At 36.2% G+C, this 13,074-nt stretch overlaps 3 protein-coding genes across 3 annotated transcripts; 1 reads left to right on the top strand and 2 right to left on the bottom strand.

Annotated features, from left to right (window-relative positions):
• Window positions 1–640: 640 nt before the first annotated feature.
• Window positions 641–1,613, top strand: CYCP1;1 (cyclin p1;1). The gene is given in 3 exon segments (XM_088816252.1): window positions 641–1,049; window positions 1,154–1,334; window positions 1,336–1,613. Coding segments are annotated over 3 exon segments (669 nt in total). The 5' UTR covers window positions 641–648; the 3' UTR covers window positions 1,423–1,613.
• Window positions 1,574–6,808, bottom strand: LOC105953254 (ARM REPEAT PROTEIN INTERACTING WITH ABF2). Its single transcript, XM_012976912.2, has 19 exons — window positions 6,373–6,808; window positions 5,843–6,000; window positions 5,065–5,231; window positions 4,868–4,988; window positions 4,715–4,789; window positions 4,536–4,630; window positions 4,353–4,428; window positions 4,142–4,249; window positions 3,898–4,026; window positions 3,704–3,772; window positions 3,531–3,590; window positions 3,220–3,343; window positions 2,989–3,128; window positions 2,775–2,838; window positions 2,595–2,674; window positions 2,418–2,482; window positions 2,190–2,307; window positions 1,979–2,103; window positions 1,574–1,898 (listed from the first exon to the last, which is right to left on the bottom strand). The coding sequence occupies exons 1-19, from the start codon at window positions 6,638–6,640 to the stop codon at window positions 1,811–1,813; spliced, it is 2,130 nt and encodes a 709-aa protein (XP_012832366.2). The 5' UTR covers window positions 6,641–6,808; the 3' UTR covers window positions 1,574–1,810.
• A 4,302-nt stretch (window positions 6,809–11,110) lies between these two features.
• Window positions 11,111–13,050, bottom strand: PLP9 (PATATIN-like protein 9). The gene is made up of 2 exons (XM_012976900.2): window positions 11,641–13,050; window positions 11,111–11,526 (listed from the first exon to the last, which is right to left on the bottom strand). Exons 1-2 carry the CDS (start codon window positions 12,568–12,570, stop codon window positions 11,320–11,322), a joined length of 1,137 nt encoding a protein of 378 aa, XP_012832354.1. The 5' UTR covers window positions 12,571–13,050; the 3' UTR covers window positions 11,111–11,319.
• Window positions 13,051–13,074: the final 24 nt, after the last annotated feature.

The raw sequence follows: 13,074 nt of genomic DNA on the forward strand, positions 1-13,074 counted from the left end.
ATTTCTTCTTCCCCAATTTTGTCTGAATTTCATTCCGTTTAGTTTCGATTCAATTTTTATGCTGCGCTTGGATGTGACGTGGCTTTCTTATTCAGTTTCCAGAACAAAGGCTCTGTTTCGATTTGTGATTATTGTATGTTGCCGATCTTTGTTGTAATGAATCTTAGAGATAGATTACAGATTACAGTTACTGGCGGGACTAGGAAAATTCTATTAATTTAGCGAATTATTAAATTACCGAGTTAATAATTGAACACGTTTTCACCGAGTCGACTCGGTACCGAGAGAAACTATTAATTTATCGAATATTAATTTATCGAGGTTCTACTGTATTTAGTTGTAAGTCCTTGAATTTATGTTTGTTTTACTTGTACAGAAAACTACACAAGTAGAAATTAAATCTAATCAACGGTTTATAAGTTATTTAATGAGTTTGACTGGATATTGAAATCGCAGACACTTTGAATTTCTTAAATGTTTTCTACATGGGTTTGTTAAGAGTGAATTCAGGTACTATATACTATACAGAGATATTTTTGACAAGTCGAAATCATAGTTTCGTTAACTCTTGAATTCTAACGGTAAACTCGTATCAACGATTTTCAGCGTCAATTGCTGGCCGAAATTTGGCTCCTGAATTATTGGAATATGGGAACAGTGACAATTGAAACCGATAGTTTATGCTCAAAAGAATATGCAGCTTTGGGGCTAAAAGGCTCGAGAAAGGACAATATAGGAAAACCCGGAGTTTTATCACTTCTCTCGACGTTTTTGGAGAGATCTGTTCAGAAAAACGAAAGGACAATGGAAACTTCAGATACGAAAGATGTTATCACCATATTTCATGGCTTATGTGCACCTTCTCTGAGCATCGAACAGTACATCGATCGGATTTTTAAGTATTCGTGCTGCAGCCCTTCGTGCTTTGTTATTGCAAATATATATATGGATCGGTTTATGCAGCGGACAAATTTATCATTAAATTCCCTCAATATTCACCGGCTCCTTATCACAAGCGTAATGGTGGCTGCAAAATTTATCGACGATGCGTAAGTTGATTAAATAATTTCTTTTCTTTTTTTATTCTCTTGTATAGTGATATAGTCATGTTTTGTCTGTTTGCTTGCTTCTAATAAGTTGTGATAAATTTCAGATTCTTCAACAATGCCTATTACGCTAGAGTGGGAGGCGTAAGTACAGCAGAACTGAACAAATTGGAGATGAAATTTTTATTCTCTCTAGATTTCAGACTTCACGTTAGTGTACAGACGTTTCGAAAATATTGTGCCCTCCTCAAACAAGAAGCCGCAGGTGGCCCCGTTGAGTGCTCAATCACACGCGTGTGGAGTGGAAGAGAGCTGGCCGAACAAAGCTAGGTTAAGAAGAGAATATCACTATGCACTCAAATCTCGTCAAGAATGATACATATCCACGCAAATTTTCTGTACAATAAAATATCGTAATCTTTATCGCAAGTTTCAATCAGCTCAAATTTTGTTTGTAGGGGAATGAAAACGACACCATGTACAGTATAATACACATTATGATATAATCTTAAACATTTAATAAGCAGTGAGAAGAACAAGTTATATCTAAGATTGACTTAGAACTCATATCGAGAGTGTCAGATACAGAACTAATCCGTATATGAATAAAAATTGAATTAGAAAACAAAGTGGCTCATCGTTTTGTTTGATCAATTAAACCACCAATTCAAAGGTAAAAAAACTAGTCCACTTCTATACATTCTCCTGCGTTACTAATTGGTCAAAGATCAGTATCAAAACTTCAGCCCAAGTCAGCTATCACGTTAAATCACCATCTGGTCAGGTCTAGTCAGCGCTCTTACAAAGTAATTACGAGTCTCGGGTAAAATACGTTGGATAAGCTGAGAATACCTGCAACCCGTCAAGTAGGTCAGCAACTAGCACACTTGAGAAAGAGAAGGATGAAGCAGGGGTAAATTAGTAAAACATACCAGGGCATGACGGACAACTTGTCGAAGTTTTTTAGAATGAACAAAACACAAGCATGCCTCAATGACAATGCATTGAACGCCTCCGATAACTCAAACATGAGGGATACATTTTCCACGGATATATCCTTTTTGGATAAAGAACCGAATATCAGACACAAATAAGGATATTGATTTAGAGAGTATAATACGTATTTCGGTTATCAGAACTTACCTGTGCAATGGCATATTCACACAGACGCTTCAGACCATCTAATAGATATTGATCAGCAGCTCTCAGAAGATCCTGTGCAATATCTAACTTTACATCAATGGATCCCGTGTAAATGTACCTACGAAAAAAAGAGACAGAAAAAAAAGAGTTAGAATCACAAATCAATTGGTTTGAGTTGTAATTTTATTACAAAAGCTAAGAGTTGTTGTAGTATTATAAAGCATTCACCTCATCATCAGCTCAAAAATGTCCCATCTAATGTTCGGGATCTCTATGTCTTTAGCATCTCTTTCCTGCAATCACGACCGAGCAAAATTATTTAAAAAGATTAACAAAAGCAGTCAAGCAGACTTTATGTTCATAGCAAAGAGATAAACCAAAGACCGTGAATCAATAATAGCTCACCCGATAACCACCATCAAACATAGCCCGGAATGCATCGGAAGAAGCAAGCAAACAAATTCTGTGTGCATAGAACCGTTTTCCTGATGATGAAAATTAAAAATGACGAGATCAATAAAAAAAACTGTTTAGCATGAGTTATGCACATAGAAATCATGCAAGAAGCTGTAGAAAGATTTCCACCTTCAACTAAAAATGTCACATCTGCCAGTGTAGGATTATTTACATATTGCTCACCCAAATAGACCTGCAGCAGTGTAGCATTATTAGATGTTTGTAGAGAGAATTGAGGAAATATCTTCGTAGAAGAACAGCAGAAAATCTCTCCCCCACAAAACCACTTGATTCTTTATTTTATTTTTTCTACAAAACAACCCCAGAAACTGCAAATTATAACCTGAGGTATTGGGGAAGGAGGAGCTGCATCCATTAGAGACAGTGAGCTTGCTTTATTAGCTAACCTACATAAAGCAATAGAGCTGTCTCTTTGATGTTTTGAGTTAGTCGATTCCAGAAGCTCCAATAGCAACGTTAATCCTGCAAGAACATATGATAGGTGAGGCAGGTGGTGTATAGATGCTGAGACACACAACACTGACAGTAATAATCAATTTAATAAATAGTATACCATCGTTATCTATGAAAATGGTTTTCTGGTCATCTGGATTACAGAGATGTGCTAGAGCCAAAACTACTCGTCTTTGAACTTTTTTCTCTCCCACACGCATCATACGCAATAAATAACTTAATACCTGCCCATGGAAACATTAACTAAGTTAAAGATCCAACATAAGTCATTGCATCAGTAAAGAGGCCCAATTGAAAAAACCAACTTATATCATTCTGTTTTAGCATTTTTTTTTTTGCAGTCCTTCTATCTTTGTGTTCTTCAAACTCAATTCCATTAAATCAAATTTTGTGTAGAAGTGAATTACTCACACTTCCATGAATTTTATCTTCAAGTTTTTTCAACGTTCTGGCAACGCAATCCCTAGTTGGCTGCAGCAAAAGGATTATGACGTCACTTTTCAGTAAAAGTATATAATGCTACTTGTGACTTGACTAACACAATAATGGATATTTCTCAAAGTGAAAGGTGTGTGGGATTATACTTGGCCAATAAATTCACCATCTTGAAGTTTCTGAACGCCCCCAAATCTGACAAGATCTGCAATAGTATCCTATAGAAGAGATGGGACAAAGAATAAGGGAGGGGAGAACAAGAAGGAACAATTAGTCCAACCGATTAAAATCATGAAACTTATACTACTAAAACGAAAAATTGAATAATTATCTTTTACAATACCTCATTCTCTACAAGCCCATAAAGAACAAATGCAGAATTATGTTGTAGAAATTCATGTTTTGACTCAAGAAGCTTCAGTAAGGGCTCTATTGCGCCGCTGTGGGCTATACCAGCTTGATTGTGAGTATCCTGCAATAGCATCAAATAATATAATAGAAACAGTAATGAGTCCAGAGTAAACCTTTGAAAATGTAACTGAAGGTGGAAAACAGCGGAACCAAAAAGAAATAAATGAAAATGTTACCTGAGCTAACCTCCCTAGCGCAAAGGCTGACATTTCCTTTAATTGAGTATCAGGTGACTGGAGCATTTGTATTAGAGGCTGTAGAGCACCTCTTTGAACAATGTGCACCTACAAAAGAATTATTAAAAGATTTCTCAACAAGGACTACAATCAGAGATTACTATGCAATTAATATGATGCTGTTTTTAAACAGAAAAGTATTTAGGTCAACCTTACAGTCTGAATCTGTTGCAGCAAATTGCCCAAGCAACAACGCAGCCTCTCTTTTGCTCTCAGAACAGTAGGAACTGTTATCATAGGCGGCATCAGTTAACAATCAAATAAAACAAAGATCCTTGCATATATGTTTTCAGTGAAGATATTAGCCTTCATAGCATGCCTACATCAATCATACCTAAGTAACCTGATGACAGGTTGCAACGCCCCAGCAGCAAGAACTTGTTTCTTAATGCTCGGAGATGAGTGGACCAGGTTTCCAATAACGCCAACCTGTTTTTTGGCACAGTAGTATGAGAATATCAGATATTTAAATAAAGGCACAGTAAACTGCAAAGGGATATAACAGTAGCCAACCGCTTCATAGTGTATAGCAGCATCCTCAGACCGCAGCATTAGTATAAGTGTAGGTAAACCATTGCATTCTACAATCTGAAATTCGATAAAATATCATTAAAGGTAAAAATGAAAATAGGCAGATACTTCATCATATACTTTGAGTCAAAATACCTGATCTTTGTTCTCGTCATTTTTAAAAGCAAGGGTTCGAAGGGCTCCAGCCGCCGCTCTCTGCACCTTTGGATCAGCAAAATCAAGCAATTCAACAAGAGGAGGGATACCTCCTTCAACCCTAAGCACATAATTAGAGTATTAAAAAACAGGCAGAACACAAATATCCAACCACATGAGTACAAAATAAAACCAACCTAACACGAATTTTAATGCTGCTATTCTCATGAGCAAGGTTAGTGATTGCATCAGCTGCTCGCTTAATAACGCCATTTGCTGCCCGCGAGTTTAACTTATGCCTCTTTAACAGATCAACAAGATGGGGTAGAGCTCCCGCATCCACAATGAGCTGTTGATACTCTGGCTGTGAAACAAAGTGGTAGGTTGACAAAAAATATGAGTGACGCGTAACACAAAGATATTCAACCTATATTCAGTAACTGTGATGTAATCTTTCTATTTGTGGTCATCCTTTCATTAGTTTAACAATAACATTAATGCTGGAAAAGCTCAATATGTTCTATAAAAAATATCGATCAAATATATAATGATCAAGAAATATTTCCAATCAAGGCAAGTTCTTAACATTTGGCACCACTATACGCACCCATTCTTTTGATGCACGGCAGACTTATTTGTTTATTCAAAGATGATTAAACTAGATTAAATTCTGTTATTGACAAGGTGCGTAATCTTTCTTTATGAATGAGAAAAATGATTTTGAGAATAGCAGAAAACTGAATCAGAGACCTCCATGGTTCATAACTGCATCGACAGAACGTTTTACAGTAAGATTTGCAGAACAACCTATCACTAAAAAACTTAATATTATTTCAAAGAATTTTCTGATTAGGATAAGAAATAAAAAATTTAGGGAATAATAATAAGATTATAACAACTTAATATCATTTCGAAGAATTTTCTGATTAGGATAAGAAATAAAAAAGAACCACAAAAACATAGTACTATTATTACTTTAACGGCAAGAAGCCCAAGCGTGAAGGCACACCCCTTCTCCACTTCATGCTCGTACAGCCTTGGACCACTATCTCCCTCACTCACCGGAGGAGCCTGAAGATGCCTGATCAAAGATGGAACAGCCGCACAATCCACTATCACATTTGCTATGTCCTCTGCAGCCACACATTTCAAAGTTCATTTTATGCAAAAGCTTAATTAAACTCAAAATCCAAAAGACTGACGCTCAATAAAAAAACCTTAGACTCAAAATCCAAAACATTGACACTCAATAAACATCAACTAATCTCAGGCACAAAGTAACGAATTAATTGAAGAATTTCAGAATAAATTATTTTTTTATCCGTTCACTGTATCCTCTAAAATCACACATGCGCAACGTTACCTAACGGATCAAAACCCCAAACACGAAATACAGCGCATAAACACTCAATAAAACCGCGCACGGCCAATTAAATAACGAATTCGCTAAGAAATTGAGGAAGCAGATATTTCCATTCTCTGTTATTTGAAAACTTTTGTATTACCGCTTTTGGCGAGTTCGGATAGGACGCCTATAGCGTGTTTGGCAGATGCGCGATCCTTCTCTGCGGAGGAGAAAGAGGAATCGAGGATCTCGACTTGAGCGCGTACTTCTCGCACAAGATCTCGGTGCAAATCTAGAGGGGACTGATCGTCGATCCTTCCGTCGAATTCCTCATCGAGCTTTCTCTTCAAACTCCGACGAGATGACGACGAGGTTGACGACGACTGCTCACGGTCGCGGTGGCGCCCGCCGGAGTTCTGGTTCTCCATGAGAAGGGATGAGGGAGGGGAGAGAAAAATATTATGGTTTGTGTGCGGGGGCGAGAGAGAGTGGGGAGCGTGTGGGGGGTATTTTCGGAAACCTATATGAGAGATCTGGTTTTGTGAAATGAGTTTTTGTGGGAGAATTACGTGGATTTTGTGATTAATGGCGGTAAGGCTTTGGACCAAATCACCCCACCCCCGCCTATTTAAATATTTTAAAACTTGGTCTCCCGCGTTCTTCAAATCTAATACTAAACAATAAACATCAACTAATAGCATTTTCTTTTTTTCTCAAAAAAAATATTAAAAAATAGCATTTTCTTTTCTTTTTTGTTTTTGTGAAAAAACTAAGAACATTAATACATTACGAGAGAAATCAAACTACAAATATATATATATATAGATATACACATATATTTGTATATTGTGTCTATATATGATATGGACCATGTCGTTCATATTGGCCTCATCCACATAAACGACACGAATTATGCCCAAGAAAGGCGGCCTAAAACTAGAAATCCAAATCGGTTAAAAGAACATAGGAAGCCCTAGCAAAGGGAAAATGTTTTTCACCCCTACGTCGTATGGCGATACGATGTAAAGTCATAGGTATTATGTTGTGACCTCAGTTTGGGTTTTAGGCGAGTCGAAGACGTATTTAACCTAAAAGTTTATTAAATACAGAAGAACCAAATAAAAAGACAATTAAGTCGAGCTTTCCCAAAACGTTTTCAGAAAATAGAGCCATGTTGACAAAAAAATGTTCTTTTTATTTCAAAATCACAATCGACTTCGTCCATATTGATAATTGTTGTATTTAAATTGATAATATCATGAAAAAAATTCATAACTCTAAAGTGTTATTCAACAAATGAGTTTTTTTTTTTTTTTATGGAATGAACAAATGAGTTAAAGTGCACTGCAAGAGATAAAAAAACGCACTGTGAATAGTAAAACCTCTTAGTAAACATAGACTAGCCCAAAAAAATGAGGTCAGTATAAGTGGGCCTCCATCAACAGAATTTTACTGAGACGGGCTTTCAAATAATTTGGCCCAAATAGTTTGTTGTCTATGAATCTATGTATAAGAAGTGGGCTTTTAAGTACTAAATTTTCTTCTTCCTCCTCCTCCTCTTTTTTTTTTTTTTTTTTTTTTTTTTTTTAAATGGTTTTAAAAACAAGATTTATTTAGTCAAATTAAAATAATTTATAAATTATTTAAAAAAAAAAAAACTTGAATTTATTAATTATTTTCTTTATAAGCTTATACAAATGCTCATTATATTTTTTTAAGCTTATAAGTTATTTGCATGAGTATAACCTTTGAAATATACTTCCATTTACCAAAGCAACCATTTAATTACATTGTAAAAATTATTTCCCTATTTTTCAATTGAGCCACGTAGTGTCGGCGAAGGAGAAGGCTCCAACTTCCAACGAGTTGATCTTGCAATTGATGACGTGGTTAATTAGTGGTGATTTGGGACTAGGGTATTTAATCTAAAATTTCATAAACTTTAGTATCTCAATTCACAATTATTGCATATATATAATCACACAATTAGATTAACAATTGGACAAAAATCTCTAATTAAATAATTGATTATTCTATTGGAATTATCTTCAATTAATAGGTTGCATGTAGTAACTACTAGCTACTGCATGCATATATATATTGGAGAAGAGTGTTAGTGGTCAACACCAACGTTGAATACGAATCTATATATTTTACTATAATGAATTATAATTAAATATCCATTTATTTATTATTTGGCCATGCAATATGGTTTCAGTACGAAATATTTATATATTTATTTTTGAGAATAATAAATATATATTAATATATGTTGGTAGAAGAGAGTCGTGAGTTGTAAATTTGCGAGTAAGTAATAGCAAGAGATGATGGTCCGCCGCTTCAGCATGTGTTCCAAGTGTACACCTACGAACCAACCTCGAATAGCATCATTCCATTGCCACGTGTGTATATATATATATATATATATGCCAAAATTAACATGGGATTCTGTAGAAAATAATTATATTATTATTTTTTTTATTTTCCCCGATGATAATTACATCAATTTCGAGAAATTCCATGTATATATATATGCACTGAATTAATTGTATGCACACGAACGTGCAGTGATGTTGCATATGATTCTGGATTAATTTCACTCGTGAATTTATTTGTATAAGTGTTCAATTCTTTGTAAATGTTCAATTGTTCCCATTGATTTTGTTTTTCGACGGTCTACTCAAATCGGTAGAGCCGTTTCGTTTCATATTGTCGTTGCATGTTGCCTGAAACTCTCGTTAATCGTTATGAACGCATTGATTTTTAATTTAGGGTCCAGCCCAACCCCATTATCATCGAGTATCGTTCTTCGAGAAGAAAAAGAAAAGTAAAGAAAATGAAATACAAAATAATTTCTCAATTCTCAAAGAATCGGATACAATAATTTGGAAGGGTAAACCAAACACGGCCTTCCAAGATACTGCCAAGTGATATATATATATATATGAAATGAATGATATGTTATGTCAAATGTCTTGTAGAAATAATATTTCTTAAATATTGAATGCACATGACATTATATTATATATAATTATATATTATTTCCATCAATGCACAAAATTAAATATTGTGACTTTTGTTGCGAGATCTACTCAGTAAATTTTGAGCAGTAAGTGAGTGCATATTCAATATATATAAAAAAAAAAAAAAAAAAAAACATACGTGGCATCATGCAAACTGCTAATTACTAGTAATTAAAATTATTTATAAGGCTAAAAAAAGCCTAATTGGGGTTATTAATATTAATTAATCCAATTTGGCATATTATTATATTGTTTAGTTAAAGATTGGCAGCATTATATTATGAATGCTGCATCAAGATTCGGTCCTCGATCGGTGAAAAACACATGAGATTCACAAGATCTAATTTGTGTGGTGATAATTGAGTTTTTTATTATTTTTTTTTTGGATGAAAAAGAAGTCGGTGATTTGAATGAATTGAAAGGTAATAGAAGAGTATGATCTATCCTTACACAGTTGTTTGGCCTTATTATGTAATGAAAAGGCAGTGAAATTTCGTTAGTTATGGGACAAGATCTTATCAACATATATCTATCCATCAACTAAGCAATCATGCAAAAATAACAATCGTTAAAATATATGTTCATCTGTACATAGTTCTTGAATCTTAAATATATAAATTAATATATTAATAAAATGCATGCATAATATAATCAAGGGATCTCCTCCCTCATAATTTATTTTTTATGACTAAAAGGACACATACACGAGTTTTTACTATTTGCTAAAGGTCCTTTTCGAGAGCTTCAATACATAATTTAGACAAAATATTATATTACATAGATAGCTTAGTTACAGAGCTATAGTCAAATACGATAAACTGAGTTAAATCGAAGCAGATTGAATAGTTGAGCAGGCTGAGCAGCACCCATACCCAAATGTCCACCTATGTGTATACATACATTTATCTCTTCTGGTTACATACACTACACAGTATTCACGTAATTGAATAGGTTAATAAATAAACATTGAATCACCACAGACAAAACGCTCTCAATCTCTCTCTCTCTCTCACACACACACACACACACACACACATTACTTTTAGAGAGCTAGACGCACGTGCGGATGATCTTGGGACAAGCCGGAATGGGTGGAAACCGGTTGGTCTAATTTTCTGTCGGTCTCCATACTACTAATTAATTAGTAATTAAACTCAATTAGATCCGCAACATGCATATGTTAATTTTGACTAATATTTATATAGCTAGTGCCGAATTTTGACTTGGACGAGCATTCGCACGTGTGATTGGTCAACCATGTTTTTAATGTTTTCATCACCACCGACGTTAACGGGGTTCCACTGCATATTCACGACGTCCACGTTTACAGGCATCAACTGCATTAATTAAAAATAAAAAATAAAGGTTTTCGAAATACTGTTCTTTTTATATATTTATTTATTTTTAGTTTTCATAGTGACTGTTCTTTTTTTATATTACATATAAATACTTTAATTTGAGTGACTAGACTCAATGCAAGTTGTTGGAGTTTTGTTAGGGAAGAATCTAGCTTATATATTATTTGTGACATAACTTCTCCAGCTTCAATTTAACATTTATACATTTACTGATTTGACATAAGTAAAATTCATTGTTCTTTTTCAATTAGGTAATTAATAATAAGCAATTATTTACAAAAAAAAAAAAAAAAAAAATCCGGAGTATATATAGATTATAGCATGGCCCAGAAAACGTACAGTGATAAATGAAGATAAGTCCAATCTTGTCGGCTTCAGGTGGTTTTATCTTTTATGAGCAGTAAAACTGTAAAACAATTGCCAGCTTGTAATTTCCTAATTTAATTAATTAAATGGCGTTTTATATTTTATATTATGGCTCTTGGATTAATAAATCAGTAGTGTAATTAATAATAAATTGAAGAGAAAGAGAGAACAGAGTCGATTTATTTAATCAAGTGCCAGTCACTCACTACTCACTAGTACTATATGTAGGAGTTTTATTTAAGTGCACTGCTACTGGTTAAAGTTGACAATAGAGACAGTTAACTGACATCGGGCTAATAATAAAATAATAAAACTGAACAGAAAAGGACAAATTAAAGAAGAGACGGTAACAAATTAACATTAACGGCCGTTAACTAGGGGGCTAACGGCTGTTTCCTTGCACGGACTCGGCGGCAGGCTGCTCCTTCCCGCCGCCACAAGCCGTTGCACAAAACTTCCGATTCTCTGTCCGTTAGTCTCCGTCAGCAACCTCTTCCCGCCAAACGGCAACGACTCCACTCCTCTCTCCTCCAACAACTCCTCCGTTGTTCCCGCGATACCGTTAGCCTGCAAATTAGATAACGCCGTCGGGATCTTAATTACACAGTTATTTCCGTAAACTGAAAGGTGAAAATTAATTTTAAATAAGAAATTACATTAGATTAAATTAAATAAAATTACCTGAATTCTAATGTAATCGTTAGGATTCCAGCAGAAGGAATTGCCCAGCATTTGATCAACGGTTTCCGAGACGCCGTCAAGGACGATGCCGACGAGTGACGCCGTCGAGCAGTCGCCGTTACGGCTGAATGTCATGCTTGACGGATTACTTAACGCGCCGTTTCCGATTGACAGCACCAACAGATCATCAACTCCGGTTACTGACGGAAAATCGGTCTTGTTGTGCAGAACGTGAGTGACGGCGGCGGCGGTGGGGTTGTTCATCACAAGTCCGCCGTCCACCGCCAGGCAAGAGGTCTTCCCGTCGCTGGACGAGAGCGGATACGGCTTGAACATCGACGGCGTAGCTGACGTGGCGCGGATCACTTTCCAGAGATCGAAATCGAAGCTGGGCGACTGGATGGCGTCGGCTCGAGAGAACACAAACGGCGCCGAGCTGTTCAAGTCAAAGCACGGAACGAGGAGAGGCTTACACGTGTCCTTGAGGGTTAAAACCCTGCCGTCATCTCTCCGGAAGGCCTTCTTCAGCACCGCGTCCATGCTCCTCTCTGAAAACCTAATTCGCCGGCGGAATACCCCGACGTTTTTGACTTTGAAGAGATGCGACTGATTCTCCGCCACGAACTTAGCCGCCTCTCCGGCGGAGTAAATCGGCCGGCCAAAACCGTCGTCGGCGACTAACATTGCGGCGAGAAGAGCTCCGATTCCTGTACCGACAACAATATCGAAAAAATCAGCAATACGAGCGTTCGAATCGCCGGTTTTGAGTTGGATCTGGTATTCCAGATGAACCAGAGCGGCGCAAGCGACAATGGCGGTGGTTCCTCCTCCGTCGATGCTCAAAACACGCGTTCGCTTTCCTTCACAGTGGTGCAGCCATTTCTGCTCCAGCTTCGTGAAAATCTCCTGCGTAACCTTGCTCAAATCCATCACTATCTTACTGCAGAGAAAAAATTGAAATTGCACCACACCGTAACAAATAAAAATACCGACGGCAGAGTACTGAGTAGAGTGTTTTAATTAGGAACGAGGTACAGCTATATAGGTGTATGTATAGGTACGCGGATTTTGAGAGAAAAAAATCCGTAAAAAACTGAAAGGTCACGCTTAGTTACTGAAGCGCATTAATGGGGATCGATGAAATGCTGTACTTGTTTTTTCACAAGTAAAACACGCACACGGTGAGTGTTTAATTATCACGCAATTTTGTCCGGGAGAGAGTGATGATGAGTGTGGTATGGGGGCCGGTATTAAGAATTGAGTGGATGAGTTGGTGTGTGTATCACCGTATGTATACGTGTATATATATAGAGAGAGTAGTATCTAGAGATGAATTGGTTCTTCCGGCCACTCGAAATACATTGGATAAAAAAATAATTTATATTTGTCTCGAATTATACGAGAGATTAAATTAAACGATACTAGGCTACTGAA

Source organism: Erythranthe guttata, chromosome 4 (genome assembly GCF_056151865.1).
Source record: "Erythranthe guttata isolate IM_541 chromosome 4, IM_541, whole genome shotgun sequence".
Lineage (NCBI taxonomy): Eukaryota > Viridiplantae > Streptophyta > Magnoliopsida > Lamiales > Phrymaceae > Erythranthe > Erythranthe guttata.

Coding starts and splice junctions, on each gene's coding strand:
- LOC105953254 (XM_012976912.2), bottom strand. CDS start 6,640: ATGGAGAACCAGAACTCCGGCGGGCGCCACCGCGACCGTGAGCAGTCG. Junction 3,129..3,219: donor CATTTTCATAGATAACGATG/GTATACTATTTA, acceptor ATGTTCTTGCAG/GATTAACGTTGCTATTGGAG. Junction 2,104..2,189: donor GTGAATATGCCATTGCACAG/GTAAGTTCTGAT, acceptor TTATCCAAAAAG/GATATATCCGTGGAAAATGT.
- PLP9 (XM_012976900.2), bottom strand. CDS start 12,570: ATGGATTTGAGCAAGGTTACGCAGGAGATTTTCACGAAGCTGGAGCAG. Junction 11,527..11,640: donor ACGATTACATTAGAATTCAG/GTAATTTTATTT, acceptor TCTAATTTGCAG/GCTAACGGTATCGCGGGAAC.